At 42.4% G+C, this 26546-nt stretch overlaps 1 protein-coding gene across 2 annotated transcripts in view; it reads right to left on the bottom strand.

Annotated features, from left to right (window-relative positions):
• Positions 1-26546, bottom strand: part of LOC143927195 (ecto-ADP-ribosyltransferase 5-like) — a 425121-nt gene that overhangs the window by 395693 nt on the left and 2882 nt on the right. The window contains exon 2 of one of the 2 annotated variants that reach the window (XM_077451172.1): positions 18933-18996. The exons of the other annotated variant lie outside the window; for it this stretch is intronic. Within the exon in view, the coding sequence (XP_077307298.1) occupies positions 18933-18995 (63 nt within the window). The 5' untranslated portion in view covers position 18996. The remainder of the gene's footprint in view (positions 1-18932; positions 18997-26546) is intronic. 2 annotated transcript variants of the gene reach the window in all.

Genomic DNA, 26546 nt, shown 5'->3' with positions numbered 1-26546 from the left:
GTATGCCAGTCCGCCGTACTTTTGAAATGAGCGGACTTTTCCCACCCGGAGAAAAGTCCGCTCATTTCGAGCGGGTATCCGCCGCCTGGTATGGACTTAAAGGGGAACCCCAACGTCGAAAAAAATCGGCGTGGGGGTTCCCCCCAAGTCCACAACAGACCCTTGTCCGAGCACGCTACCCGGCCGGCCAGGAAAGGGGGGCGAGCGAGCGCCCCCCTCCTGAGCCGTACCAGGCCGCGTGCCCTCAACATGGGGGGGTGCCTTGGGAAAGGGGGGGCCGCGCGGCCCCCCCACCCCAAAGCACCTTGTCCCCATGTTGATGAGGACAAGGGTCTCTTCCCGACAACCCTGGCCGTTGGTTGTCGGGGTCTGCGGGCGGGGGGCTTATCGGAATCCGGGAGCCCCCTTTAATAAGGGGGCCCCCCGGATACCGGCCCCCCACCCTATGTGAATGAGTATGGGGTACAATGTACCCCTACCAATTCACCTGTAAAATAAAAGTACAAAAAAAAACACAACACACGAGATAAAATACTTTATTGCACAGCTCCGGGGGGTCTTCCGTCTTCGGGGGTCTTCTCGCCAGACTCCTCCGCTATCTTCTTGTAGCTCTTTTGCTAGCGGAGGAGTCCGGCTTTCTTCCTCGCCGCCGGCCTCTTCTCCCGACTTCGGGGGTCTTGTCCCCCTCTTCGGTTCTTCTGCTGGGCCACCGCGCCTTCTTATAGCTCTTTTACAGGCGGTGGCCCGGTCTCCTGTCGCCGCCGCCGCCGCCTTCCATTCTTCTTCTTCTTCTCCAGGAGATGTTGCCTCGACGATCTCTCCGGCCGAAATGCCAGGGACGCACTGCGCGGCCACTTATATAGGGACAAGGGGCGGTGTCACATGGCTTTATGTCACATGGGTTGGTCACATGGGTTGATGTCACATGGGGACTATGACATCGTAAGGGGGCGGGGTCACCATGTGACACCAACCCATGTGACATAAAGCCATGTGACACAGCCCCTTGTCCCTATATAAGTGGCCGCGCAGTGCGTCCCTGGCATTCCAGCCGGAGAGATCGTCGAGGCAACATCTCCTGGAGAAGAAGAAGAAGAAGAAGAACGGAAGGCGGCGGCGGCGGCGACAGAAGACCGGACCACCGCCTGTAAAAGAGCTAGAAGAAGGCGGGGTGGCCCGGCAGAAGAACCGAAGAGGGGGACAAGACCCCCGAAGTCGGGAGAAGAGGCCGGCGGCGAGGAAGAAAGCCGGACTCCTCCGCTAGCATAAGAGCTACAAGAAGATAGCGGAGGAGTCCGGCGAGAAGACCCCCGAAGACGGAAGACCCCCGGAGCTGTGCAATAAAGTATTTTATTTTACAGGTGAATGGGTAGGGGTACATTGTACCTCATACTCATTCACATAGGGTGGGGGGCTGGTATCCGGGGGCCCCCTTATTAAAGGGGGCTCCTGGATTCCGATAAGCCCCCCACCCGCAGACCCCAACAACCAACGGCCAGGGTTGTCGGGAAGAGGCCCTTGTCCTCATCAACATGGGGACAAAGTGCTTTGGGGTGGGGGGGCCGCGCGGCCCCCCCTTCCCAAAGGCACCCCCCATGTTGAGGGCACGCCGCCTGGTACGGCTCAGGAGGGGGGGAGCTCGCTCGCCCCCCTTTCCTGGCTGGTCGGCTAGCGTGCTCGGACAAGGGTCTGTTGTGGACTTGGGGGGGACCCCCACGCAGATTTTTTTCGGCGTTGGGGTTCCCCTTTAAGTCCATACCAGGCGGCGGGGTCAGCGACGTCTCCTTCGCGGGCCCCGCCTACCTGGAGACGCGCTCGAAATGAGCGGACTTTCCTCCGCGTGTGTGGGCGAGTCCGTTCATTTCAAAAGTAGGGCAGATAGTATGGCGGACTTAGTACGCCGTATTAGTCTGCTCAAAAAGTGGTGTGTGTGGTCAAGCCCGTTCATTCGAAAGTATGACGGACTGTCCGTCGGATTGTATGACGGACTAAGTAGGCCATACAGTCCGCCCGTGTGTACGCGGCTTAAGTAATTTTCTAGCAAAAAACAAATTATTTTAACTTGTAAATACTAAGCCCTTGTACACACGGTCGGAGATTCCGACGGAATGTGTCCGATTGGACCGTTTTGTCAGATATTCCGACTGTGTGTGGTCTCCATCGGACTGTTTCCGTCGGAGTAAAAAAAAAAAAAAATTAGCCCTTTATAGTACAAAAAGAGCAAATCGCTACTGTAAATATTACTTTCACTGTCCCATAGTAAAAAATGAACCCCTTACAGTAGCGATTATTTGCTCTCTTTGTACTAATTTTAGTTTTTTTTAACCCCATTATGTTACTAAACATCTCAGGCCTGGGTCACACCTCTGTGTTTTGTGGTGCTATTTTTGCAGAAACACACTACAGTTCATTTACATAGTTTCCTATGGGACACGTTCACATCCATGATTTTTTTTTTCAGCTGCTGCGTGTTTTGAAAATACCAGGAATTTTTTTAACGCGAAACGGTGCTATTTTGGTTTTTTGGTTCAATATACTTCAATGGAGAAACTGCAGAAAAGCATGTAATAATGCGTTTTTGCGGCAATTTGTGTTTTTTAATCTGCCCAACAACAAATTGGCCAAAAAAAAATGTAAAAATGCAAATCGCAGCAAAATTACCGTTTTTTTAATTAACCGATTAATTGATTGATCGAAAAAAAAAAAAAAAACAATAATCGGCAAACTAATCGATTATGAAAATAATCGTTAGCTGCAGCCCTACATGTCATATGGTCTTCTTTCCTGGACTCTAACAGGATAAATGTGTAAACAGTCTAGAGCAGCCTTTCTCCTTTTTACCCCAAAGGAACCCTTATAATAATTTTAAAGTCTCAAGGAACCCTTGCTAAGATTAGTCTATTGGTGGTCATTGGGAGAATGACCTTTTCATTGGTGGTGGTCAATGGGAATAATACTCCCCCCTACAGTGGTGGCCAGAATTCCACCCTTTCAGCGATGCCTCTGACTCTGCCAAGTAGCGTTGGACTTGGAACTATGCAGGCACCATCTAGGGTTACTCCAAAGGTGTCCAGGAGCTCCTTGAGCTGTGGCTAACTGACCTTCCATGTGATGGTGCCTGCATAGTTCCAGATCCAACACCACTTGGCAGAGTCAAATGCATAACTGAATGGGTGGAATTCTGGCCATGGAACCCTGTTTGAGAATGGCTAGTGTAGAACTTTTCTAAGCTTAGACCCATGGAGGATGAAAGCTGCAGGAATCTGCCCATGTGGAAAATCCATAGAAATTACTTGGAGTGTGGCTGACTAGCTCATGTGAGAAGATGTGCAGAGAAGAACTCCCATCCTTTATCCTGATATAATCCTGAATTGTATACCTCCATTTGTTCAGCCTACGTTCTAAATGGTCTGTCCTCTTCTCTACCTATAGAATAGTTGATCAGAACCCTTTTTACAGAGTGGACATATACTCGTGACCCTATACTCACGACTAGGGATGGGCTGAACATCCCCCTGTTCGGTTGACAGCAGAACATACGAACAAGCAAATCATTTATGCGAACACCGTTAAAGTCTATGGGACACCAACGTGAAAAATCAAAAGTGCTCATTTTAATGGCTTATATGCAAGTTATTGTCTTAAAAAGTGTTTGGAGACCCGGGTCCTGCCCCAGGGGACATTTATCAATGCAAAAAAAGTTTTCAAAACTGCAGTTTTTTCAGGAGCAGTGATTTTAATAATGCTTAAAGTGAAACAATAAAAGTGTAATATTCCTTTAAATTTCGTACCTGGGGAGTGTCTATAGTATGCCTGTAAAGTGGCGCATGTTTGCCGTGTTTAGAACAGTCCGAGAGCAAAATTACATTTCTAAAGGGAAAAAAGTAATTTAAAAGTACGCCCGGCTATTATGAATTGTCGGTCCCTACCACTGAAGGGTGGTAATGTTTAGTCGTGGGGGCCAGACAAATGAAGATATTAAACTTTTTATTTTGGTGAAGAACGAGGCTGGGGGGATCAAGGGGGCGTTTCGAAAAAGGTAAAGGAATTTGAGGAGATAGACCATCTTAACTAAGTTTACCTTACCTACTAGTGATAGAGGGGGAGTCCTCCAGGCTGTACATTTCTGTAAAAAGTTTTTTAAGTAAAGGTTGAAGGTTAAACTCATAGCATGAGGACAACAGAGTCCCAACCCTTACTCGGATGTCCAGTTTAGGGGGGTGCCTGTTGGTGGGTGGTGAGCTAACGCATTTAGTGAAAAAAGGAGTGACTTCCCCCAATTAACCTTGATGCCCGAAAATGAGCAGAATTCATCTATTATGTGACATAAAGAACCGAACGGATTCTCCATCTTCCACCCTCAGTCTGGCCGGGAAGAGCATGCTGTACTTAATAGGGTGGGAGCGGAGCCTCAAAGGATTTCCGCTGCTTCTGGGTTTTCAGCGAATAATCTGGGAAGAATATCAGCTTTGCGTTTTCGAAGCGGAGTTCGCCCTGGGCCTTAGCCTCCTTCATCACGATATCTCTGTCCTGGAAGTGAAGGAGTTTAAAAATAAAGGTACGAGGTGGTGCTCCCTGGGGCCCCTGGTGGTGGGTATGCGGTGAGCCCTTTCCACAGTGAAAAATGGAGAAAAACGTGCTGAAGGAAGTAGCTGTTGTAATAAGCGTTCAGCGAAGGCTGTAGGGTTCGTGCCCTCCGCCCCCTCAGGGAGTCCCAGAATACGTAAATTATTTCTTCTGTTGCGATTTTCTGCATCTTCTGCGTGGGACTCAAGCGACTTTACCCTGGCTTTAAGTGCATGAATTTTGGCCCCATGATCATGTACCGTATACTCCACCCGGGAGACCCTTTGCTCCACCTCAGTCATTCTGCCACAAAAGGTATCAAATTCCTTCCTAATAAACTCGACATTTGCTTGAATATGGTCCACTTTACCAGTCAGGGTGGTTATGGCCTGCAATACTGCCTTAAAATCGCCCACCGTGGCAGGCAGCTTGTCTTGGTCTTCGGCCTGGTTCTCCATTCGGGCAGGAGTTCCAGGCGAGGCTGTGGCTGTGGCCCGGTCTATGTTGTCAGGCTTCGTGGCCTTTTTGCGGGATTGGGGCTGGTTCTTTCTTTTTTGCATACCCTGGAGAGGGTACTATGAGTGGAGGGGGACAGGGAGAGCCCAGTGTAATTACCCCTCCTGACTTCCGGATGGCACCACGCCGGCCCCGTGCGGCCGCGGGCAGGAATTTTTAGGCGAGACCGCGGCTTCGGTCTAGTCCACGGTTCCAGATTCCGTCGCCTCTTACCAGGGTCCGAGCTGGCCGATTCTTCCCACATCAGGAGAGATATGCAGGGGTCTTTTTAGGGGTCTGCACCCGATAAAAAATGGATTTTAAAGTCCGGTTATCGGGAGCTCAGACTAACAGGTCTGCTCCCATTGCCATCTTGGACACGGCCCCCTTTGTTTTTGTTTTTTAATTGAATGCTCTTGAGGCTGGGTTCATACTGCTCCGACATGGAAGTCAGACGACTTCCGATCCGTCTTTTCCCTTACGACTCCATGTCTGACTTCTATGCAAGGTCAAAGAACGGTATCCGACTTTAACCTGACCATGCCAAGCCATTTGAGTTTGATATGAATCTTGAGGGCTCTGCGCACCACCATTTTGATGGGGACAAGGGCCTTTTTTCGGCAACCCTGGATAGTGGTTGTGGGGGTCTGCGAACAGGGGGCTTATTGGGATCTGGAAGCCCCCTTTAACAAGGGGGCCTCCAAATCCAGCCTCCCCACTAGTGAGTGAGTAGGGGTACATTGTACCCCTACTCATTAACCCCAAAAAGTGTCAAAAATAAATAAAAACAGTTCACAGGTAAAAATAAAAAATTTCCCCTGTCGTAGCTCCAACGATTCTTTCTTCTCCAGTGATGTCTTCTCCCTCCATTAATGTCTTCTCCCTCTGGTGATATCTTCTCCCTCCGGTTCTTCTCCCTCCGCTGATGTCTTCTTCCTCCGGTTTTTCTGCCGGTTCTTCTCCTTTGGCTTTCTTCTCTCAATGCTAGACATGTTGGAGCTACGATGGGGAACATTCTTCATTTTTAATAAAGGACTTTGTCAAAAACCTGTGTACTGTTTTTATTTATTTTTTATACTTTTTTGGGTGAATGAGTAGGGGTACAATGTATCCCCTACTCATTCACACATGGGGGGCTGGGATCTAGGGGCCCCCTGTTAAAGAGGGCTTCCAGATTCGATAAGTCCCCTGCCCGAAGACGGGCAAAACCACTGCCCGTGGCTGTCGGGAAGAGGCCTTTGTCCCCATCAACATCGGGACAAAGTGCTGTGGGGGTGGGGGGCGCAGAGCCCCTCCTGCCCCAAAGCACCCATGTTGGGGCATGTGGCCTGGAATGGTTCGGGGGGGGGGCACTCACTCGCCCCCTCCCCTTTCCTGACCTGCCGGGCTGCATGCTCAGATAAGGGTCTGGTATGGATTTTGGGGAGGGACTCCGCGCCTTTTTTTTTTATTTTGGCATGGGGTTCCCTCCTCAAGATTCATACAAGACTCAAAGGGCCTGGTTTGGAATTGGAGGGGAACCCCATGCCATTTTTTTTTTTAATTTTGGCATGGGGTTCCCCTTCAAGAATCTCAGAGCACAAGTCAGATGTGACTTACATTCAAATTAATGGGCTGACTGGCTCAAACTTGTCTTGCAGAGGAAGGGGCGGAGCTGCTGGTGGAGATGGCTGCTGCTCCGTAGAGTGGACCTAATGCTATTGCCGCTGATGCTGCTCTAATGCCGACCTTACTACTCTAACTCGTTTTGGCCTGAACTATAAGGCTGGATGGATTAACAGTGAAAGGCTAGTCTATGCCTGAAAAGCTTTAAGCTTTAAACTTTACGTTGCCTTACCTGCTTGTGCTGCGAGCCTGCGGTGGTTGCCTGTGTTCCCTCCCGGCCTGCCATTGGGACCCCAGTGAGGGTGAAATAACTGGAGCCCGAGTCCGCGTGAAGCGCCGAGGAACGAGACACGGCCGAATCAAGGAAGTGGAGGAGATCCGGCGAAAGGGGTCGGTGCGCGGGCGGAAGCTGGCGGCCGATGCTGAAAGCCGTTTGATCATCCACGCGGCGGCGGTCCCGGAGGTTCCCGGCGGAGACCGGGTGGAATCTCGGGGGGAGCCGCGGGGAAGCCCATGATGGGAGCCAGCGCTCTGGAGGCCTCGGGGGACTCTGGGGCTGGGGCGGGAGGCCGGGGGATCCCAAGGGTAAAGGGGAGGAAACAGCACGGGAGAATGAAAGACAAGATAAGGACAGCAAGCTGAATGTAAAAAAAAAAAAAAGAAGTTTTTGATGTTAAAGGTTAAAAGACTGCACATATGTCATAAAGAAAGGAGAAAGAATCCTGGAATAGAGCTAAGAGAAGAAAAAAAAAAAAAAGAAAAGGGAAGTGTGCAATAAAATTAAAAGTTGGCTGGTCAGCTTGTTGGGTTAACTAGGGAAATTTGACTGATTAACTAATGTAAAAACCCAAATGGTTAAACCACATAAAAACAGAGGGTTTATTTAAACTGGGCCGGAATGTTATGGACTGTCTGTATAAATGTGGAATACATCTCAGTAATAGTATTGAAAATATAATAAATACGGATTAACCATTAAAAATCATTGCTGATAAATCTGCAATCTCTTAAAGGGCCAATTACAGCGTAATAGAAAAAAGGCTGAAAACCCCCATAGGAAAACATAATAATAAGGACTACTGCTGATAAGCCTTGCAATCTTTTAAAGAGATATTTGCGGTCTAATAGAAAAGGGCCGAAAGTATCACAGGAAATTAAAGGGCAAACTATGGCACCAAAGAGGGGTAGTAAAACACCCCAAAATCAAAAAGATAAAAAGGACAAAAAAGCAGAAAGAAGTAAAGGCACCACAGGGGCCCAAGCCAATCAAACTACTGATATTAAGGAGTTTTTTCAGCAAATGCACCCACAGACAGAGATAAAGGGTCAGTCTCAATCGCCTCAGCAAACATCACATATAAGGCACACGCTACAAACATCACAGGAACTATTGGAAATGACGGAAACAGAAACATCAGCGTCTCTGGGGGCACTAGGAGAGGATACAACGAATCATCCTAGGAACAGCTCACCAATAGAGATAATGGGATCATTAACAGAACAAAGGGAAGGTGATAATGAAAATTGGGATATAAGGACATATATTCGTTCCCTCCCTACTAGGACAGACATGGACCAATATATACATAGATTGGAGGACACCTATAAGGCTGAAATACAAGAAATTAAAACATCTACCCAAAGAACACAGGAGATAATAGGCAAACTGGATATAAGAATGACAAAAATGGAGCAAGAAATGTCCCGACTAAAAGAGAAATTACATGAACAGGGAAAAGATCTAATACAAGCTAGAAATGCTTTAGATGAACAGGAAAATAATAGTCGAAGAAATAATATAAGAATTAGAGGTTTGGATGAAAATGTGAACTCAAGGGACTTGATATCAGTTTTACAGGGGATCTTCCAAAGGTTGGACATGGACTTGTCCATAGACGATCTGCTGATCGATCGGGCATACAGAATAGCTGGAGTGAGGAGGGCAAAAGCTGGTGAAACTAGAGACGTTATCTGTAAACTGCACTATGCACGAATAAAAGATAAAATAATGACTGCAATAAGACATAAGGAGAATATAGAATATGACGGAAAACAACTGACATTTTTTCAGGATCTAACCAAATATACTCTGGACAAAAGAAGAGCATTAAAACCACTGGTGGAGCAACTTAGAAAAAGGAACTTGCAATACAGATGGAAATTCCCATTTCAACTGCAAGTTTATTATGAAGATTCGTCAGTAGTTTACAGGAACCTAGAAGACTTACCGGAATTTGTAAAGGATCTTGGTCTTTCACCAGTAGACTTACCAGAATGGCCAAAACCTTATAGAAAAATAGTAAAACAGTAAAAAGCTTATAGGGAATTATGGAGGTGGATGGGGGGAGGGGGAATTTATTTATTGATGGGGGCCAGTTGGAGATTTATGGTTAAAAATTTTTTTTTTTTTTTTTTATAACTAGGGGTTAAAGGGTATGGGAAGTTTTTGATATAATGGAATAGGACAAAAATTTTTTTTTTTTTTTTTTTTTTTCTCACAAATAGGGGGAAAAGGAAGGAGGGGTTTTTATTTTTTTTTTTTTTTTTTTTGATTTAATGAAATACGGCAAGTTTATTTACTTATGGAAAAAAGGGAAAAATTTTTTTTTTTTTTTTTGTTTTTTTTCTTTATTCACAGTGGGGGATAAGAGGGAGGAGGTGGTTTGTGATATAATGAAATTTATTTATTTATTTATTTATTTTTTCTCTCTTCTCACAATTAGGGGTAAAAGGGAGGTTGTTGGTAATAAATGAAATATGACAAATTTATTTATGTAGGGGAATACACAGATAAAAATAGAAATGGAATTGATTAATAGAAAAATTATAAAATTTATTTATTTATTTATTTATTTATTTTTTTTTTTTTTTTTCTCACAACAAGGGGTAAGGGGAAGAGGAGGTTTTTGATATAATGGAATATGGTAAAAAATTATTTAAAATTTATTAAATTAATTAATTTTTTTTTTTTTTTTTTTTTCCCTTTCTTCACAATTAAGGGGCAAAAGGGAGATGGAGGTTTTTTGTAATAAATGAAATATGACAAATTTATTTATTTATATAAGGGAATACACAGATAAAAATTGAAATGGAATTGATTAATAGAAAAATTATACATTTTTTTTTTTTTTTTCTTCTTTTTTCACAATAAGGGGTAAGGGGAAGAGGAGGTTTTTGATATAAGGGAATATGGTAAAAATTATCTAAAATTTATTTAATTAATTAATTAATTTATTTAATTTTTTATTTTTATTTTTATTTTTTTTATTTTTTTATTTTTTTTTTTTTTTTTTTTTTTTTTTCTTCACAATTAAGGGGTAAAAGGGAGATGGAGGTTTTTTGTAATAAATGAAACATGACAAATTTATTTATTTATATAGGGGAATACACAGATAAAAATTTAAATGGAATTGATTAATAGAAAAATTATAAATTTTTTTTTTTTTTTTTTTTTTTTTATATATGGAATATTTTTTTTTTTTTTTTTTCCTCCCCCTTCCCCCATCCTTGTGCCATTTATTCTCAGATTAAGCCTTGGCCTCCCTCCTTCGTCTAAAACTTTTTTGCGAGGATCAAGGGTAAGAGGGAGGAAGCTTAAGGACATAAACTAAGGGATAAGTGGAATGGCAATAGAAGCCAGAAGCATTGAGTTAGATATGAATAAACAGGCGGCTTAGGAGACAGGGGTACTGACGGGCGGCTAATCTGCATCAGCGGTCCTGATATTTCCCCTTCTAATAGGGATCTTACTTGTTAAGTAAGTTAGACTTTTTTAAGTCGGTAGTTATAGGGTAGTGAATGAGAAGGAGTGAGTGGGGGGGGGGGAGTGAGTGGAGAAGGGACAAGGGGGGGGGGTAAGGAGAAAATTAGGGATAAGGGGGGGTTAGGACTAAGTGTAGGGGAATAAAAGAATAGCCCCCTTATATTATTATTTTTTTTTTTTTCTCTCTCTTTCCTCTCTCTATTTTTCCAAAGTAGCTGGGACCCCCATAGGGAACAGTATATCTCAATAAATTAAAATGGAGGGGTTGAAAATGTGTTCTTTCAATGCAAGAGGCCTCAACTCTCCCTCAAAAAGAAACCAAATTTTAGACTTTTTCCATAAACAAAAGGTAAAAATAATCCTATTACAAGAAACGCATTTTCGTTCCGACCACATTCCGAAATTAATTAATAAAAATTATATTAATTGGATTCATGACACATTTACATATTCCAAATCAAGAGGGGTATCAATAGCTTTTCATAAAGATCTGTTACATCAAATAGTTCAGGAACATAAGGGAAAAGATGGTAGGTCAATAGTTGTAAAGGTAAAAATACTTGAGAGGATGGTTACAATTATTAATCTTTATCTACCAAACTATGAACAGGTTAAGACAGGGATAAAAATCCTAAGGAACGCACTGGATAGTGCAGAAGGAATAATAATAATAGGAGGTGATTTGAATTTTATAATGGATATGAAAAGGGACACTACCAATATCAAATCTCAAAGGGAAAATAAACATCTAAAAGAATTTAAAGAATTATTAGATAAACATCAAATGGTTGATATATGGAGGGTACAACATCAAAAAGAAAATAACTACACATATTACTCAAATGTTCATGACTCTTATCATAGGTTAGATTACTTTTTCCTGAACCAAAAGGGGCTATTGTTGAAACCAACAACAAATATAGGAGGGTTTTTATGGTCAGATCACGCACCCATATATTTAGAGTTAGCAATAACGGAATTTGTAAAAACAAGAGGAAGGTGGAGTTTGAATGACAACCTGCTTAAAGATAAAAAATGTTTTGAGGATATCCAGCGAGAGATAAGGGAATTTCAGTTAAATCACGATAAAGATGATACCTCACCCCCCATACAGTGGGAAGCTTTAAAATGCGTATTAAGAGGACTGTTCATCAAGCACGGAAGTAGAGTAAAAAGGGAAAAAGAGCAAAGGAAAACTCAATTGCTGTTGGAAATTGGGAGACTGGAAGATAAGCACAAACAGAAAATGAAGCCAGAGGATTATATACTCTTAAAAGATAAAAGAATTGAGCTACAGGCCATGCTTAATGAGGAGTCTCTCCGGATAAGGGATAGGAATAAAACACATTGGTATCAATATGGAAATAAACCGGGGAAACTACTAGCAAAAACATTGAGAGACCAACAACCTACAACATCTATAGTAAAGATCTTAAAAACAAACGGGGAAATAACACACGATCCAGCTGAAATTATAAAAACATTTCAAAACTATTATGATAAACTATATAATATAGAAATACAGCAGGAAAATAAAAAGGAGGAAAGGGGGGAAGAGATTCGAAAATATGTTAACGAGACAGCCTTGCCCAGATTCTCTAGAGAAGCAATTGAGGAAATGGAAGAAAAAATCTCAAGGGAAGAGATACAACAGGCAATAGCCGAAATGGCCCTGGGAAAGAGCCCAGGACCAGACGGCTATACAGCAAGGTTTTATAAAGTATTTCAAAATCTAATTATACCCTTACTTGAAAAAACATATAACTCAATAACTAAAACGCAAACCTTTGCACCACAGAGTACAGAAGCTCACATTATACTTATTCCGAAACCAGAAAAAGATCATACATTAAGTAAAAACTTTCGCCCCATCTCATTAACAAATATCGATATTAGACTTTATTCAAAAATTATATCTAATAGATTAACCCCAAGAATGCCGGAACATATAAAGCTAGATCAAACAGGGTTTATAAAAGGGCGAGAAACCAGGGATAATATAATAAAGACATGTACGCTTATGGAATATGCTCAGAGAGCCGCCATCCCAGCCTGTTTATTAACTATAGATGCTGAGAAGGCTTTTGATAGGGTGGGATGGCGGTTCTTAGAAGAGGCATTATTACAGATAGGACTGGGCCCTAGGATGTTAGGCAGAATTATGGCACTATATGCCAACTCAAGAGCCAAAATAAGAATAAACGGGATGCTTTCAGAGTTTATAAAGGTATCAAATGGGACCCGTCAAGGATGCCCCCTATCTCCTTTATTATATATAATAGTAATGGAACATCTAATTAATGCAATAAGGGAAAATAAAGATATACAAGGGATTAAAATTAGAGATAAGGAGTATAAATTGGCAGTATACGCTGATGATTTATTACTTTATATAACAAATCCTATTATAACAATCCCTAATATAATAAAAGAACTTGATAAATTTGGGGAATTAAGTAACTTCAAGGTAAATTACGAAAAATCTGAAATGATGAATATTACTTTAGAAGATAAAATGCAATCACTTTTACAAAAAGATTTTCCGTTTAAATGGCAGAAAGAGATGATTAAATATTTGGGCATCATGATTCCGAAGGATCTGAAGCAGATACAAGAACTCAATCATAATGTGATTATACGCAAAATAATAAAACAATTGCAAAAATATGAAAGAATAACACAATCATGGTTAGGGAGAATAAATATAGTAAAAATGGAATTATTACCAAAGGTCTTATATGTATTCCAAACGCTACCCATTGCTTTATCTAAGAGGATAATGATGGATTTAAGGAAGGCTATAAATAGTTTTATATGGACAAAAAAAACCTCCCGAATAAAAAGAGAAACATTAACTAGAACAAAAGAAAATGGAGGTTTGGCTTTACCTGATTTTTTAAAATATATGCAAGCGGCATCATTGATTAGAATTATAAATTGGCAACATGACAGTAAAAATAAACAATGGGTAATGCTGGAAGAGGATATTGCAGGTATACAGTTAAAATTCCTGCCATGGATAAGACCTGAACTAAGGGAGAAAAAAAAGGAACTACCAATTTTTGTGAAAGCTACTTTAAAAATATGGGATGCGGTGCTCAAAAAAGGAAAGCTATCCTCCAGGACTGGACCCTTGTCCCCATTGATATCTAACCCAGAATTTAAGCCAGCAATGGAAAGTGTTAGCTATTTGAAATGGAATAAGATGGAGAATATAAGACTGATCCAGATCCTGGTGGATGGTAATATGCCTAGTTTAAGCGATCTTGGATTAGAAATAAAAAAACACTGGTTGCAATATCACCAACTAGAAACATTTATTGAAACCAATATAAACTTAATAAATAGACCATTAACTAAATTTGAGCAGATAATATTAAAGGAGCAGAACCATAAAAATAAACTATCTAAAATATACGAATCACTGTTACCCACAGGAGATATTAGAGACTTAATAGGAATAAAAAAGTGGGAAGAAGAGTTAGGAGAGATAATTGTAGAAGAAGAATGGAAAAAAATATTAGGAATAATACACAAAACCACAACGGCATTAAAACATCAAGAACGAAACTATAAAGTAACAATGAGATGGTATTGGAGTCCAGTGGCACTAAAAATAATTAATAAAGGCAACACAGATAAATGCTGGAGATGTGGGATAGAAAAAGGGACAATGGAGCATATTTGGTATAGTTGTAAGAAAGTAAAAAATTTCTGGTTAAGGATTTTTGAGATATATCAAAAAGTGACTGGAAAAAGACTGACTCCAGACGTGAAGATAGCATTATTTTCTCTTACGTCAGATACAGTACACAATATGAAACAGGGGATAATACAACATATGACAACAGCAGCTAGAACAATAATAGCACGTAAATGGAAAGAAACTATGAGTCCAACAATAGGAGAATGGATATGTGAAATGAACGAAATATGCTTTATGGAAAAACAAATAAGAGTAGAAGGATATATAAATAATCAACTACCAATTGTATGGAAACAATGGGAAGAGTTTAGGTCCTCTAGTGGAATGAGGGAATACTTATAATGTGGGGTGGGGGAGGGGAGAGAGAGGATAGGAGGGGGGAAATGGGATATTAGAGGGAGGGGGGATAGATAGGGAGGGGGGGAAGGAGGGAAAGAGGTTAAGAAGAGAGGGGGGGGGGGTTTCCTTTTTTTTTTTTTTTTTTTTATTATTATTTTTGAGTGTATGGGGATATGTTAGTAAATGTATTATATATTGAGAGAGTTTTTTATGTATGATGTAGTAAATGTACCAGAATGTATTATGGATAATTTTGAAAAAGAATAATAAAGAGAAAATTTGAAAAAAAAAAAAAAAAAAAAAAAAATTAATGGGCTGATATCGTACCCAAGTCAGACAAAAGTAGTGCAGGGACCTTTTTCAAAGTCGGACCAGTTAAGACAGCTCATAGGGAATCATTGATTTATACACGTCATGTGCTTCTTTAGTTGGAGCGCATGTCACATCAGTTTGAACCAGGCCTGAACCAAAACTCAGAAATTCTGACGATACATGTACAGTAACATTGGTGGGTGGCACCACCTTATCAGCAGTCCTGTCACTTAATTTTAGTAAATCACAGTAAGATTTGTATAGCAATCATATCATATTTATTATCCTATACAGTTGTGCTCATAAGTTTACATACCCTGGCAGAATTTATGATTTCTTGCCCATTTTCCAGAGACTATGAATGATAACACAAAAACATTTTTTTCACTCATGGTTGGTGTTTGGCCAAAGCCATGAATTGTCAATCAACTGTGTTTACTCTTTTTAAATTATGAGAAATCTTTGAGTATAGCCTCAGATAACAGAGCCTAAAGCTAGGCCTAAAAAAGTACCATCATCCAGAAATTATATAGGAAAAGAGGGGGAGGGTAGGAGCGTAGGGACAGTTGCACTATGGCTGTCATTAAATCATTTATTACATATAAAAAACATACATAGATCTCAATAAAAATTCAAAAACAGTATACAAATACTCTTCCCCAAGGAGTATCTGATGATGGAGTTTTTTCATAGATTAACCAGTAGGGATGAGCCGAACACCCCCCGGTTCGTGGCAGAACATGCGAACAGACCAAAAATTTGTGCGAACGCGCAAACGTGAAAAATCAAAAGTGCTCATTTTAAAGGCTAATATGCAAGTTATTGTCATAAAAAGTGTTTGGGGACCCGGGTCTTGCCCCAGGGGACATGTATCAATGCAAAAAAAAGTTTTAAAAACTGACATTTTTTTGGGAGCGGTGATTTTATTAATGCTTAAAGTGATACAATAAAAGTGTAATATTCTTTTAAATATCATGCCTGGGGTGTGTCTATAGTATGCCTGTAAAGTGGCGCATTTTTCCCATGTTTAGAACAGTCCCTGCAAAAAATGACATTTATAAAGGAAAAAAGTCATTTAAAACTGTAATATAATGTATAATAATGGCTGAAGCAGATGCTTGTGCCCGTATTGACACGGCTAGCAGAGACAGTAGAGACCAGGGGGAGGGAGTCGGTACAAGCTCGGAGGTCCCAGCCTCCGGAGAGCTTCTCACCCGACCCCGCCCTCAGGTCCCAGCGCCATGGAATCAGTCCACTGCGGGCTCCTTCGGGCCCCCCCCGCAAAATGAGCGGCCCAGGCAGCAAGGGGGAGACAGGCTAGCAACTTCCCGCCACGCCAGGGACAAGTAGATGGATGGTCAGGTGGGTCGGGAGTGGCAAGTAGGCCCAGGAGGCGGTGGGAGCAAGAGAGCGCGGGCCCCGCCTAATGTGTGATGTCAGCGCGGACGGGGCCTCAGCGGTGGAGATCGGAGGTCACAGCTGCTGGGCATGCCATCCTCTCAGCTGGAGTACCAGGCAGACGACCAGCGGTGAGAGGGAGCGAGATGCCAGGACAAGAGCCACCAAGCGGGGCTGCGGTGGGTCGCACTGGCCCTAAAAAATCAACGCAAAAATCAGCAGGCGGGTATGCAGCGCAGAGGAGAGGACGGATGGCTGCTGGTCCCTTGACATCCAGGGCCATGTCTCCTGGAGGGCTGTCTGACAGAGGAGAAGAGATGTCCGGAGGTAGAGCTGGCGGGGTCGGAGGAGGAGGTTGAACTGAGCCAACCAACAGCGAGGGAGATGGGACGATTGGCTAGTGGGTTCACCCCTGTGCAGCCCGGTAAGTCCATTTCTACTTTTCCTTCCATAGGGCTAGAATGTGGTAGTACTGATGCGGGCTGCGGGGGTGGTGAGCAGTCACAAACGGGGGTAGCGGGCAAGACGGGGGGACCTAGGGCGCTGTACTGCAGGGGTGGCGGAAAAAAGTCTGCTGGGGTTTTTGGCAGGGATCAAGGAGCTGGTTACCAGGTTTGAGAAAGAGGATGGGGGCTCCGCCAGTCCAGCAGCGGCCTGGGTCCCTCCTGGTGGGGTGGCAGTGCCCCCAATGGCACCCAGGGGGGAGAAGAACCCTCCAACAGTGGTGGTAGTGCCTGCAGTTGGGGATGGCTCAGGCCAGGGCAACAGGCAGCGGACAAGACCGCGGGGGCGGGGGACACAGGGGACAAACAACACGTTATTCTGTTAGCGGGGAAAAAATATGGAAGGGTGAGTATGTGGAGATCTTCTCGCTGCTGCCGTTAGAAAAATGTAATTTGGATAGAGTGAAGCAGGATGGTTCCAAGAAATAAGATGAAGAGAAGAGGTTAATCTATGAAAAAAAAAATCTATGAAAAAACTCCATCATCAGATACTTCTTGAGGAAACCTTTGAGAATTTGTATACTGTTTTTGAATTTTTATATTGAGATCTATGTTAGTTTTTTATATGTAATAAATTAAATTTTTACCCTAAATTCATTAGTGTGTATCAGTACCGAGATAGTCCACCAAAAACTTTGTTGGATCAGAGTTTTTCTTTTTAAATCATAATGGCAACAGAAACTACCCAAATGACCCTGATCAAAAGTTTACATACCCTGGTGATTTTGGCCTGATAATATGCACACAAGTTGACACGAAGGGGTTTGAATGGCTATTAAAGGTAACCATCCTCACCTGTGATCTGTTTGCTTGTAATTAGTGTGTGTGTATAAAAGGTCAATGAGTTTCTGGACTCCTGACAGACCCTTGCATCTTTCATCCAGTGCTGCACTGACATTTCTGGATTCTGAGTCATAAGGAAAGCACAAGAATTGTCAAAGGATCCGCGGGAAAAGGTAGTTGAACTGTATAAAACAGGAAAGGGATATAAAAAGATATCCAAGGAATTGAGGATGGCAATCAGCAGTGTTCAAACTCTAATCAAGAACTGGGAAATGAGGGGTTCTGTTGAAACCAAACCATGGTCAGGTAGACCAACTAGAATTTCAGCCACAACTGCCAGAAAAATTGTTTGGGATGCAAAGAAAAACCCACAAATAACTTCAGGTGAAATGCAGGACTCTCTGAAAACATGTGGTGAGGCTGTTTCAAGATGCACAATAAGGAGGCACTTGAAGAAAGATGGGCGGCATGATCGAGTTGCCAGAAGAAAGCCATTACTACGCAAATGCCACTTACAATACGCCAAACAGCACAGAGACAAGCCTCAAACCTTCTGGCACAAAGTCATTTGGAGTGATGAGACCAAAATTAAGCTTTTTTGGCCACAACCATAAACACTACATTTGGAGAGGCGTCAACAAGGCCTATGATGAAAGGTCCAACATTCCTACTGTGAAACACTGCGGTGGATCACTGATGTTTTGGGGATGTGTGAGCTACAAAGGCACAGGAAATTTTGTCAAAATTGATGGCAAGATGAATGTAGTATGTTATCAAAATAATACTGGAGGAAGATTTGCATTCATCAGCCAGGAAGCTGCGCATGGGACGTACTTGGACATTCCAACATGACAATGATCCAAAACACAAGGCCAAGTCCACCTGTCATTGGCTACAGCAGAATAAAGTGAAGGTTCTGGAGTGGCCACCTCAGTCTCCTGACCTCAATATCATTGAGACACTCGGGGGAGATCTCAAAACGTGCCGTTCATGCAAGACAGCCCAAGAATTTACAGGAACTGGAGGCTTTTTTGCCAAATGGAATGGGCAGCTTTACCATCTGAGAAGATAAAGAGCCTCATCCACAAACACCACAAAAGACTCCAAGCTGTCATTGATGTTAAAGGGGGCAATACACGGTATTAAGAAATGGGGTGTGTAAACTTTTGATCGGGGTCATTTGGGTAGTTTCTGTTGTCATTATGATTTAAAAAGAGTGAACACAGCTGATTGATAATAAATAGCTTCAGCCAAACACCAACCATGAGTGGAAGAAAAGATTTTGTGTTATCATTCATATTCTCTGAAAAAAGGCCAAGAAATCATAAAATCTGCCAGGGTATGTAAACTTATGAGCACAACTGTATCAAAAATAAAATATTAATTTATGTTATTTATTTACCTAAATTATTATTCCTTTTTTTTACTAGTATTTGATTACCATTTACAGCACTCTACATACCTCTTGTGCCCGAATCCCAGGTATCAGCCAGAGAGAGAAGAGTATAGCCGCAAGGGATCCCATTCTGCAAAAGATAACACTGCAAACAATGAATGATATTATTATTGTACAATGCACATTTCTTCTCTATGCACACAAATGCTGTTCATTATTCTATAAACTAGGGCTGCACTGATACCGCTTTTTAACCGGCGAGTAGGAGTACCGGTACTTTCGGCCAAGTACTCGCTGATACCTGGGTGTGAACCCAGGCTGAAGTAGTTATGACAAGCCTGAGTTCACGCAGGAGCGGTGGGGGGAAAACGCATGCGATTCAGACAGGAATCGCACCGCCTTCCTATTCAAATTGAATGCAATTCTTTGCAGTGCGATTTGAGCTCTTACATTTTGTATGGGCTCAAATTGCACTGCAAAGGTATCGGTTTCAGACATCGGAACATTTTCACTAGTACGAGTACTCCTGCAAATGCTTGGTATTGGCACCAACACCGATATCGGTGCAACCCTACTATAAACCCAATAATCACACTCTTAGCCCCCGTACACACGGTCGGAGATTCCGGCAACCAAATCCGTCGGATTAATACCGACGGATTAATTCTGGAAGAGGTCCGGTTGATGGGAGCTTGTTACTGGTAATTCCGACCGTGTGTAGAGCTCGATCGGACATTTTCCGTCGGAATTTTCGACAAACAAAATTTGAGATCTGCATCTCAAATTTTCCGACAACAAAATCCGTTGTCGGAAATTCCGATCGTGTGTACACAATTCCGACGCACAAAGTTCCGCGCATGCTCGGAATCAAGCAGAAGAGCAGCACTGGCTATTGAATTTCATTTTTATTGGCTCGCCGTACGTGTCGTACATCACCGCGTTCTTGGCGTTCAAAATTTCCCACAGAATTTGTGTGACAGTGTGTGTGCAAGACAAGTTTGAGCCAACATCCGTCGGGGAAACAAAAACACGGATTTTGTTGTCGGAATGTGCGATCGTGTGTACGGGGCATTAGGCTGCTTTTTCAGCATTTTTTTCCACGCGTTTTTTTTTCCATACATTTTTGCGCGACTTGCGCATTTGTATGCAGCGTTTTTGGGATTTGGCTTTTTTTTATTAGCCAATGGAGAAAACTATTATCTGTTGCATCATTTGTTGCTAGGTATTTCAGCTTTTTTTTTTAGCTTTTCCATTAGCTTTTATTTCTTCTTTTAATATTAATTATTATTATTATTATTATTATTATAATGTTTTTTCGTTAGGGTAAGGGGATGAAGTTCAGTTTAGGATTAGGAGTTGGGGTTAGAGTTATTTATTATTATGTTATTTTATTTATTATATGAATAATAATAATGAACGAATAACTAAATGTAAAATAAATACACAAATAAAAATCTTAAATAACAAATAACTAAGTCCGGGAACTCAGCACAAGGATGGTGGGAACCCCTCATAATGGGCACAGCGGGTGAACAGACCTGGGAACTCAGCACAGGGATGGTGGGAACCCCTCATAATTGGCACAGCAGGTGTACAGACCCGGGAACTCAGCACAGGGATGGTGGGAACCCCTCATAATGGGCACAGCGGGTGTACAGACCCGGGAACTCAGCACAGGGATGGTGGGAACCCCTCATAATGGGCACAGCGGGTGTACAGACCTGGGAACTCAGCACAGGAATGGTGGGAACCCCTCATAATGGGCACAGCAGGTGTACAGACCCGGGAACTCAGCACAGGGATGGTGGGAACCCCTCATAATGGGCACAGCAGGTGTACAGACCCGGTAACTCAGCACAGGGATGGTGGGAGCCCCTCATAATGGGCACAGCGTGTATACAGACCTGGGGACAGCTATCTCCCAATAGATTCCCTGAGAGAAGAATAAAATATCAGTTTCAGGTGGACTGACTCCTTCAAGGACTTGAGTGCGGAGCACATGAACCCAAATTCAATAAATTAATACTAAGTATTGTTAAATAAATAATTAACCCTCAACTTTAACCCTTACCCCTTAAAAAAAGAAAATAATAATAAATAACTAAACACCCTAACGCAAAATGTATTATTATTATTATTATTATTATTATTATTATTATTATTATTATTATTATTAATAATGTATTTCTTTGTTCAAGTTTGGGGGTTTATTTTAATTTTTTTTATTATTATTTAATATTATTATTATTATTATTATTATTATTATTAATAATAATAATGTCTTTAATATTTTTTAAGGTTAGAGGTAAATTATTATTTATTAATGTATTATTACATATTTATTTTACTTATTTATAATGTTTTTTAGTTATTTGTGTATTTATATTACATTTATTTATTCATATATTATTACAATTTTTTTTTTTTCATTTGAGCAGAAAATCGCACAAAAACACACAAATATGCAGAGATTAGAAACACGCCAAAAACGCCCAAATCAACAAAAAAAAAGCTCCAGAACTTGTTTGAGCTTCAGGCGTTTGGCTTCGGGCGACATGGAGTGGAGATGTGAACCTTCTCCATAGATAATCATATTTTTTTTTTTCTTCTCCACTGTTTTTGAGCTTCAAGCTACAAAACGCTGAGGTCTGAATGAAGAGGGTTTACTTCCTCTTTCATTCCCTGCAAAGGTAAAGCATAATGGACTACTATGCATCACATAGTAGTCCATTATGTGTCACTTACCTGACACAGGAGCCAGCGAAGTCACCGCTGTCCCCTGTAGTCCGGAGCATCCATCGTTTCGGTGGGTCTCGCTGCTCCGCCGCTGTCATTCGGCGAAGCCGCGATGACGTCACTCCCGCACATGCGCCGTGTAGGTTTAGGAGATATTTCTTGGACCTACAGGTAAGCCTTAATCTAGGCTTACCTGTAGGTCAAAGTGGTTTGTAAGGGTTTACAACCACTTTAAAGTGGTTGTGAGGTCTCATGGTTTTTCACCTTAATACATTCTATGCTTTAACCACTTGACCACTGGGCACTTATCCACTTAAGCCCCGGACCATTTTCCAGCTAAAGGACCAAGCCCCTTTTTAGCGATTCGGCACTGCGACACTTTAACTGACAATTGCGCGGTCGTGCGACGTGGTTCTGAAACAAAATTGACGTCCTTTTTTTCCCACAAATAGAGTTTTCTTTTGGTGGTATTTGATCGCCTCTGCGGTTTTTATTTTTTGCGCTATAAACAAAAAAAGAGCGACAATTTTGAAAAAAGCGCATTATTTTTTACTTTTTGCTGTAATAAATATCCCCCAAAAATATATAAAAAAAAATGTTTTCCTCAGTTTAGGCCGATACGTATTCTTCTACATATTTTTGGTAAAAAAAAAAAAAAAATCACAATAAGCGTTTATTGATTGGTTTGCGCAAAAGTTATAGTGTTTACAAAATAGGGGATAGTTTTATGGCATTTTTATTAATAATTTTTTTTTTTACTAGTAATGGCGGTGATCAGCGATTTTTATTGTGACTGCGACATTATGGCGGACACATCGGACATTTTTGACACATTTTTGGGACCATTGTCATTTACACAGCAATCAGTGCTATACAAATGCACTGATTCCTGTGTAAATGACACTGGCAGTGAAGGGGTTAACCAATGGGTGGCAGTGTAGGGGTTAAGTGTGTCCTAGGGGCGTGTTACTAACTGTTGGGGGCTGGGCTTTGTGTTAGTGAACACTGATCTCTGCTCCAATCACATGGAGCAGAGATCAGCGTCACTTGTTGCTAGGCAGAACTGGGAGATGCTGTTTACAATAGTTCAGCCGCCCCGTGAGGCGATTGCGGGTATGCCCACGGCGATCGAGTCCACGGGACCCGCGACCGGACTCACAGGGGTCCCAACCGGCGCGCTCACGGTGGCAGGGCAGCAAATTTGAAGGGACGTACAGGTACGCCCATTTGTCTGCCCTGCCATTCTGCTGACGTACATCGGTGTGCGCCGGTTGGGAAATGGTTAAGAGGTTAAACCCTCTTCCTAACCAGACCAATTTTCGGCTTTCGATGCTCTCACACTTTGGATGACAATTACTCAGTCATGCAACATTGTACCCATATGAAATGTTTGTCCTTTCTTTCACACAAATAGAGCTTTCTTATGGTGGTATTTAATCACCACTGGGTTTTTTATTTTTTGCGCTATAAATCAAAAAAGACTGAAAATTCGGTAAAAAATAAATAGAAATTCTTTGTTTCTGTTAAAATTTATTGCAGAGTATTGGCAGAATATTGGCAGAGTATTGGCAGAGTATTGCAGGGTATTGCAGAGTACTGGCAGAGTATTGGCAAGTATTGGCAGAGTATTGGCAAGTATTGGCAGAGTATTGCAGGGTATTGCAGAGTACTGGCAGAGTATTGGCGAGTATTGGCAAGTATTGGCAGAGTATTGGCGAGTATTGGCAGAGTATTGGCAAGTATTGGCAGAGTATTGGCAGAGTATTGGCAAGTATTGGCAGAGTATTGCAGAGTATTGGCGAGTATTGGCAGAGTATTGGCAATTAATGGCAGAGTATTGGCAATTAATGGCAGAGTATTGGCAAGTATTGGTAGAGTATTGGCAAGTATTGGCAGAGTATTGTCAAGTATTGGCAGAGTATTGGCGAGTATTGCAGAGTATTGGCGAGTATTGCAGAGTATTGGCGAGTATTGCAGTGTATTGCAGTGTATTGCAGTGTATTGCAGAGTATTGCAGAGTATTACATAGTATTGCAGAGTATTGCATAGTATGGGCATTGAGCAGCGCTGTGGGCTGGATCTGTAGTGCCCACAGTGCTGCAAACAATCTCTCACTCTCTCCTCTCACATTGTACCGATCGGTACAGAGAGGGGAAGGAGGAACCAGCATCATGACATGACGCCGGTTTGTTTACAAGCGATCGCTCCGTCATCTGACGGAGCAATGATGTGGTAAACAGCCGCTATCTGCGGCCGTTTACCATGATCTGTGATGCGTCGGGTCCCCAGGATACGGCAGTCACAGATGTTCCCAGGTGCGTGTACCAGGGGGCGTGTGGGAGTGCGATTCTGTGAGGACGTCCCCCGGAAGTGCACCCAGAATAAGCTGTCCGCGCTGTAGCCATCTTTCGGCTATGGCATGGTCGGCATGTGGTTAAGGTGAAAAAACCTTCTGTGCTTCAGCTGCCCCCCAGACCCCCCCCTGTTGCTTACCTGAACCCCGATCGTTCCCCCAGAGGTTCTCCCCCTAGCCAGTAACTTGCTTCAGTATTTTTGACACCCAAATGCATTATTTTATATTTTTCAACATTAAACCTCATTTGCCATGTAGTTGCCCACCCCATAAATTTGTGTAGATCTTCTTGTAAGGTTTCCACATCCTGCGGAGAAGTTATTGCCCTGCTTAGCTTAGTATTGTCCGCAAATACAGAGATTGAACTGTTTGCCCCATCCCCCTCCTCCAGGTCGTTTATGAACAAATTAAAAAGGATTGGTCCCAGCACAGAACCCTGGGAGGACCCCACTACCCACCCCTGACCATTCCGAGTACTCCCCATTTATCACCACCCTCTGAACTCACCCTTGTAGCCAGTTTTCAATCCATGTACTCACCCTATGGTCCATGCCTACATACCTTAATACAGTAAACATTTGCGGGGAACTGTATTGAATGCCTATGCAAAATCCAGATACACCACGTCTACGGGCCTTCCTTTATCTAGATGGCAACTCACCTCCTTGTAGAAGGTTAATAGATTAGTCTGGCAAGAACGATTCTTCATGAATCCATGCTGATTACTGCTAATGATACAGTTCTCATTACTAAAATCTTGTATGTAGTTCCTTATCATCCCCGCCAAGAGCTTACATACTATTGATGTTAGGCTAACTGGCCTGTAGTTCCCTGGGATATGTCTTGGCTCTTTTTTAAATATTGTGCCACGTTGGCTTTTCTCCAGCTGGTACCATTCCAGTCAGTAGACTGTCCACAAATATTAGGAACAATGGTCTGGCGATCACCTGGCTGAGTTCCTTAAGGACCCTCGAGTGTAGGACACCTGGTCCCGGTGACTGATTTATGTTAAGTTTTTCAAGTCTATTTCTGATTCTGTATTCTGTTAGCCATGAGGGTGCTTCCTGTGACGTGTTATTACCATTATTATTACAGCCTTGGTTACTGTATCCCCCCGTTTCTTTTGTGAAGACTGGGTAGAAGTACATATTCAAAACCTTCACCTTCTCTCTGTCCTTTGTAGCCAAATTCCCTTCATAATTTATAGGGCCAATATGTTCTGGCCTCGTTTTCTTACTATTTATATACTTATAGAATTTTTTTTTATTCTCTTCCACTATGTGCCTTTTGTGTACTAGCTTGTCCTCCCTGATTGCACTCTTACATTTCTTATTGCATTCTTTGTCATGTTGGAATGCTGACAATGACCCCTCAGCCTTGTATTTTTTGAAGGCCATTTCCTTTGCTTTTGTATGCATTTTTTTACGTTAGATTTGAGCCACCCAGGATTTTCTTAGCTCTTTTAAAACTTATTTCCCATTGGAATGCACTGGCCAATACCCTTATTTAGCATGCTCTTAAAGCACTCCCATTTTTCTTGCGTGTTCTTTGTTCCTAGGATGCTTTCCCATTTAATATCGTCTAGCAAGGAGCGCAGTTTAGGGAAGTTGGTGCTTTCAAAATTCAATGTCCTAGTATTACCCTTGTGCTTCCTACTTCTGTGATTAATACTGAAACAAAATGACCTGTGGTCGCTGTCTCCTATGTTGCCCCGTATTTCTACATCCGTGATCGGTTCTGTATTGTTAGTAATTAATAGGTCTAGTAACACATTGTTTCTTGTTGGTGCATTCACCATCTGACCCATGAAATTGTCCTGCAAGACATTCAGGAAATGGCGAGCTTTAGACGAATGTGTGATTCTTTCTGCCCAGTTTATATCGGCATAATTAAAATCCCCCATTATAATAACATTTCCCAGCCCTGCCGCCATTCCAAGCTGTGATAGGAGGTCTGCCTCCACCTCCTCCCTCTGGTTAGAGGGCCTATACCATACCCCCGGTATTACCTTCCCCTTAATTTCTTCCCTTTTGGAGCTCTACCCATAAGGATTCAACCTCCTCCCTTGCTCCATCAGTGATATCATCCCTCACATTCACTTGCACATCATTCTTGATATACAGGCATACCCCTCCCCCTTTTTTACCCTCTCTATCTCTAAGATATAGGGAAAACCCTTGAATGGTCGCCAGATAATCACGAAAGCTGTCAAACCAAGTCTCCGGAATTCCCACAAAATCGGAATCCTCCTCATACATCAGCAGCTCTGGTTTTCCTATCTTGTTTGCCAGACTTCTAGCATTGGTATGGCGCCCCAATCGCAGTGCGATTCTCCCACGGATAAATCTCACTGCAATTGTGGCAAAATCACACACAAAGCTTGTTGCTCAAAAAGGGGCAGGAGATTCTTTTGCGTGACAGCGTCGCGCGTTGCAATTTTGCTACGATTGCAGCGCGATTTATTGCAGGACAACTGCGGCAAAATTACACTGGGATTGGGGTTCCATTAACAAGTAATGGCATCAGAAACACGTTGCGTGCTTTAGCGTGATTGTGGAATCGTAAGGAGAATCGCAGCGATTAAAATCGTC

This window comes from Lithobates pipiens, unplaced genomic scaffold (assembly GCF_037356315.1).
Source record: "Lithobates pipiens isolate NorthernLeopardFrog02 unplaced genomic scaffold, aLitPip1_a1.2 Scaffold_23, whole genome shotgun sequence".
Classification (NCBI taxonomy): domain Eukaryota; kingdom Metazoa; phylum Chordata; class Amphibia; order Anura; family Ranidae; genus Lithobates; species Lithobates pipiens.
Note: the sequence above shows the minus strand (reverse complement) of the source record. Positions and strands in the feature narration are given on the sequence as shown.